The sequence below is a fragment of the Physeter macrocephalus genome, chromosome 16, assembly GCF_002837175.3.
Source record: "Physeter macrocephalus isolate SW-GA chromosome 16, ASM283717v5, whole genome shotgun sequence".
Lineage (NCBI taxonomy): Eukaryota > Metazoa > Chordata > Mammalia > Artiodactyla > Physeteridae > Physeter > Physeter macrocephalus.
Window position 1 is genome coordinate 95,622,778 of NC_041229.1, and position 5,389 is coordinate 95,628,166.

Consider the following 5,389-nt stretch of genomic DNA (forward strand, 5'->3'; position numbering starts at 1 on the left):
CATGGCTCACGGGCCCAGCCGCTCCGCGGCATGTGGGATCCTCCCGGACCGGGGCGCGAACCCGCGTCCCCTGCATCGGCAGGCGGACGCGCAACCACTGCGCCACCAGGGAAGCCCGGTGGTGATGTTTAATCGTCATGCACAACCACTGAGACACAGGGGGTGTCAGTGCAGGGGGTCCTGGTGAGCAGGGCTCTGCCTGGTGCAGTCGAAGGACCAAGGAAAGCTGCCTCATTTTGCTTGGGTGTGGGAGGGCCTGTGGGTGCCCCTCAGAGGTTTGAGGTGCCAGCCTTTCTTGCTGGAGAGGAGGCAGCCAGACACCTGCAACATAAAAAATAAATCCTAGACTGGAAACTGCCTGGAGCCGGAGAACGCCTGAACGTGCCTGGCACGCCCTCTGCTGGCCACTGGGCTGCTGGTCAGGGACTTCCCACCTGAGATAGGAAGGAAGCAGGTGGGGAAGTGACCTCGTGCTGGGCAAGGTGGCACACAGCTCTCCCATGCTAGCCCTTCAGCCTCCCGGGGGCCCTAGCAGAGTGGCTGTCATCACCCCATTCTCCGGTGAGGAAACCGGGGCTCAGAGAAGAGCAGCGGCTTGCCTGTGCACAGGGCAGGGCCAGAAATTGAAAGGACCCTCCCCCGAGTCTGCTCTGCCTTCCTGGGCATTTCCCGGCACAGGCTTAGTCCCTGAGGTCCCAGTCCTGTCGGGAATTCAAGCCCACATGTGATCTGAAGCCTCTCGGGGTCCTCTTCATGAGCCCCATGGAGCCCAGAAAGGCTTTCTTTGCCTCAGGAACTAGAGCATTTTCTCCTCTAAAAAGGCAGATGTACCGTGTCTCCCCTTTCACTCTGGCAACCAGGAAGCTCAGAGCCAAACCTCAGCTCCAGCATGTTCTCAGAGCCTAAAAGTGGAACTGGCCTTACCTGGGCGATTACTGTGCTCTCCAACCTGGGCTGGATGCCTTGCCTGCCTTGTCTCATTTAGTCCTTATAACAGACCGAGTTAGGAACCTTTGTTCCCTCCATTTTGCAGATGGGGAAGTTGAGGTCAGCACTTTGATCAGAGTTGAGTAGCTGGTAGGTGGCAGAGATGGGATTTGAACCCGGTAGCCTGACTCCAGGCCCCAAACTCTTAGCCGTACGCCATCTGCCCTCCTCACGTCCCGTATACCTTGACCATCTCCTTTCAACTTGACCATCCCTCCTGCTCTGCTTTATATTTTTGCTGATTTTGTTTCCTGCTGTTTTCATAGTGTATGATATGTCCTGAGAGCCCCTTTAAATTCCTTGTGGCTCACAAATGCCAAAGGGAAACCTAAACTCTAATCCTGGTGGTTTGGCTGAGTCCGGGGTTGGGGGGAGCTGGAAGGGGCAGATCTGAGCTCCTGTCCAGGGAGACCCCAGGTGAGTGGGCGATGGGCTCGAACAGCCTGGCCCCTTCTCTGCGCAGGTGAAGTGCTGCGGCTGGGTCAGCTTCTACAACTGGACAGAAAACGCCGAGCTCATGAGTCGTATCAACATCACCTACCCCTGTTCCTGCGAGAACAAGAGCCAGGAGGGTGACAACAGCATTCTGCTGCAGACGGGCTTCTGCGAGGCCCCCGCTGGCAATGGGACCCAGAGCAGCAACAACCCTGATGGCTGGCCTGTGTACAAGGAGGTGCGTGGATGGCTGTTGGGTAGGGCCGGGCTCGGTGCACAGTGGGTTCAGACCCTCAGTCCCCCTGGCTCGCCTGGCCTGTTGCTCCATCGACCTTTCTTCACTGAGCTGTTCCTGCCTTTGATTCATTTGTTTGCTTGTCATTTGCACCTTCATCTATGTATTCATCAATGTATCCATTCAAGGAACACCCAGACCCCTCTCTGCCTGCCCTCCGGGCTGGGGGTGGCCCCTCCTGGTGATTCTGAGTGATGGGGTGAAGCGGCCCATCGTGGGGTGACGTGGCTGTGTTCTCCGCTTGTAGGGCTGCATGGAGAAGGTGCAGGCCTGGCTGCAGGAGAACCTGGGCATCATCCTTGGCGTGTGTGTGGGCGTCGCTGTCATCGAGGTCTGGGTCCCATCCCCTCCAACCCTCCCCATGCTGCCCTCCCAGATCGTCCCTGCTCTGCAGACGTCCGGTGCGGGGGGGGGGGGACGGGTTGAGGCTCGTCAGCTTCTAGAGGCCCTGCGGCTAGCCTGGCCCGACCCCTGCCCCTCGCCGGCCCCTCTGCCGCCTGAATCACAGGCTGGTCCTGAGGCTCTAGTTGAGGATCAGCTTCATCCAGGTCAAGTCCCATGTGTTGACCTGGACAGCAGGATGCTGCTCTGGGGACCTGGGCAGCCCTGCCTGACTCTGACTCTCGCCCTCTCCCTCGACAGCTCCTGGGGATGCTCCTCTCCATGTTCTTGTGCCGGCACGTCCATTCCGAAGACTACAGCAAGGTCCCCAAGTACTGAAGTGGCCACTGTCCCCACCTCCCTGCCTGTCCCCCAACCTCAGGGCTCCTAGGGGTCTCCCTGGCTCCCCCTCCAGGCCTGCCTCCCACCTCACTGCCAAGACCCCTTGTCCATCCTGTGCTGGCTGGAAGTGGGGGGCGTCCTGGGGCCTGGACCCCTCTCCTTTGCTTTTCTGCCGCCAGCCTTAAGCCCCAGCTCTTCTGTGGCTCCTCCACTCACTGTCTGCCAGGGTTGTCTTAGCAACTCCGAGAAAACGCTCCCTGCACAGGTGGGCTGGGTTTCTACCTGCCTTGGAGGCTGTGTATATTGTACGGGAGAAAGTGTATTAAAAACTTGGGGGTGGGATGGATAAGGCACCCTGGGCTGTCAGGTGCCTGCCCACTGAGTGGGTCAACTTTGTTTCCACTACGATGCTTCTGTCCTCGGTTTTCACATTTTCGTTGAGGTGGCGGGAGAGGGGGCTTTACCTGACATAAGGAGCAGCACCCCTTCCCCAGCCTGAGCCAGCCCCACCCAGGAAGCTCACATCAGTCTGGGCCGTGCTGTGGGAGCAGCCTAGGTGAGCTGGGCTGGAGCGGGGCTGCCTGGGCCACAGGGTCTGGACTGGCCCTGGGCCGCTTAGGGAATCAGAGGGGTGAACCCTCCGGGTGTGGCACAGAGCTGGCCCTGCATTCTCCAGGACCCTGAGCTGTCCAGGGAAGCTAGAGGATGCTTTTTCCTGTCCTCTGTCCCCCGAGGAATGGGTGGGTAAGGCTGTGCCTTGTAGGGGAGTGGGGAGGGGCCCTGTGTACAGTTCTGTAAAACATAGATGACTGATTATTAAAGAGGATTTGTAACAATCCAGCCTGCCATGGTGGGGATTCTGCTTCCCTGGGTTAGGGGAGGACCAAAGGGGAGAGGTAATGTTAACAGAGTGGCTGGGTCTGCAGGAGAGAGTTGTGGGCGCCTCACTGCTGTCTCCAGGGCCGGGGGCCCTTTTGGGGCATCTCTGGTCCCCTGTTCAAGCTGGGACCGTGAGAAGTGTGATGCCTGGCTCTTGTCCATTTGCCTGGCTGCCGACGTGGTTGAGGTTTGATTTGTGTGTTCAAACAGGTGTAGACGGTACCCCTAGGTTCCGGCCTCCGAGACCAGGGTACAGGTGCCCCTGGGCTGCCCGCGGGGGTGCATCAGTGAAGCCACAGAATAAACTCCACCTCTTTCTAGAGCGTCTGTTTTTCACAAAGGAAGGAAACATTTTCATATTAAAGAAATGTGATGGAGTAGGATGTGCAGAATTCAGGAGGTTTTTAAAGATGCAAGATGGGACTTTAAAGGAAGCTCTTACTTGTGCACAGGGGTGAGCCCCAGCACACCCCCTGCCCAGCATCACGAATCCCAGAGGAGGTGTTCAGACGCTCTGCCATCACGGCGGCTTTAGGACATATGATGGAGGAAGTTCCCTGGGGTGGGGGGTAGGGAAGGCTGGGAGAACGGCCAGTCTAGGGTGGCACTTGCTCTGCCATCTCCTCCTCTCCGACTTCTCCGGGGCCCTGGAGGCAGAGGAAGGGGCCGGTGGGGGACTTGCCTCCCTGAAGTGGGGCGAGAAGGGTGGTGGAGGTGTTTCAGTGGGACCCACCAGGTGGCGCTGCTGCCCCAGCCTTGGAGCTGGTGGAACCCAGAGTTGTTGCCAGGTCACTCCGGGTGCTTCACCAGCTCCAGGCCTGTGGGTCTCTCAGTCGGGTGGGTTGGTGAAAGTGCAGATTCCAGGGCTCAGCAGATCTGGGCTGGGGAGAAAGAAACTGCGTCTTTAGCAACCCTCCAAGGTAATTCCTGAATCAAGTTGCTTTAGTTTCTCAGGCTCTGAAAAGATGTAGCTATAGATGCTCCCCAAAGAGAGATGGGCTGGAGGGTGTACCTGGGAAAGATAGCCCTTGTCTATACAGGAAGGAGGTAGGGGGTACATCTTAGAGACAGTCTAATTCTTGATCTGAACCCAGTTAACTTCTTGCAAGAGGCTTTCTGCGGCTAAAATCCAGGGCAAACCCACTTTCAGGCCTGTGGGAGGTGCCGGGCACAGCCCTGGGCTGAAAAAACCTTAAACTCCAGGGGGCTGTTCACCGCAGTCAGGGACTCTCCCTGGAGCTCTTACCAAGCTCAGAGGGCTGAGGGCTCTGAGTGAAGCTGTTCCAGCTTATTTTATTTATAATCTGCCTCATTCCACAAAGGAAGTACATCTAATACAATATAAGAACTTAGAGAAAAGTAAATTTATGAGGAAGTATAGACTTGGGCGAAATAAACACAAGTTTATTTGATTTGCCCAACCTGTTGATGGCAAATGCACAGTGAGGGGCTGCAGGAGGTGGGTGCTGAGGAGCCCGGGGCCCTGTAGGCAGTGGCGGGAGAGTCTAGGTGGCCAGATGGCAGCGCTTCCCTGCCCTTCAGTGACGCCTGCGGATGGGGACCCTAGTGGGACACCTGGAAAAGTAGGTGTGAGGGTGTTGGGTGTTGCAGACAGGGGTCCCTGCCCCGGCGCTTTCTCAGGATCCATCAGGACCCAGGAGTTGGGGACGACACCAGGGTGGGGCTAGCAATCAGATGAGCGCAAGGAAACCTGGGGCCCCTTTCTTCTCCATGTACAACTCTCCTCCACCCTCCTCATCCTGGGTGGAAGAATGGGGGAGCCAGGATGGTCCAGGAAGCCCAGAGCCCCTTCCCCAAAGAGCAACGGCAGATGTTAGCTGGCTGAGAACACAGCGTGGAATCTGGGTGGGTCAGGCCCCGATGCCTGGGGCTCTGGGGCTGAGGCTGGGAGTCTCAGGAAGGTGGGGGGCAAGCGAGACCTGAGGTAACTCCTGTCCCGGCCACCTGCTGACCTCCGACCTAAATGGGACCGGCTACCTCCCTCTTGAGTGGGGGAAGGGGAGGGTTGGGGGAGTATAGAAGGTTCTACCTGGCCTCTCCTCACGGGCC

General features: G+C 57.9%; 1 protein-coding gene across 1 annotated transcript in view; it reads left to right on the forward strand.

Moving 5' to 3' along the window:
• CD82 (CD82 molecule) overlaps positions 1-3,278 on the forward strand; it is a 39,118-nt gene extending 35,840 nt beyond the window's left edge. The window contains exons 6-8 of the mRNA XM_028501476.2: positions 1,451-1,660; positions 1,965-2,048; positions 2,360-3,278. Of these exons, the coding sequence (XP_028357277.2) occupies positions 1,451-1,660; positions 1,965-2,048; positions 2,360-2,437 (372 nt within the window). The 3' untranslated portion in view covers positions 2,438-3,278. The remainder of the gene's footprint in view (positions 1-1,450; positions 1,661-1,964; positions 2,049-2,359) is intronic.
• Positions 3,279-5,389: the final 2,111 nt, after the last annotated feature.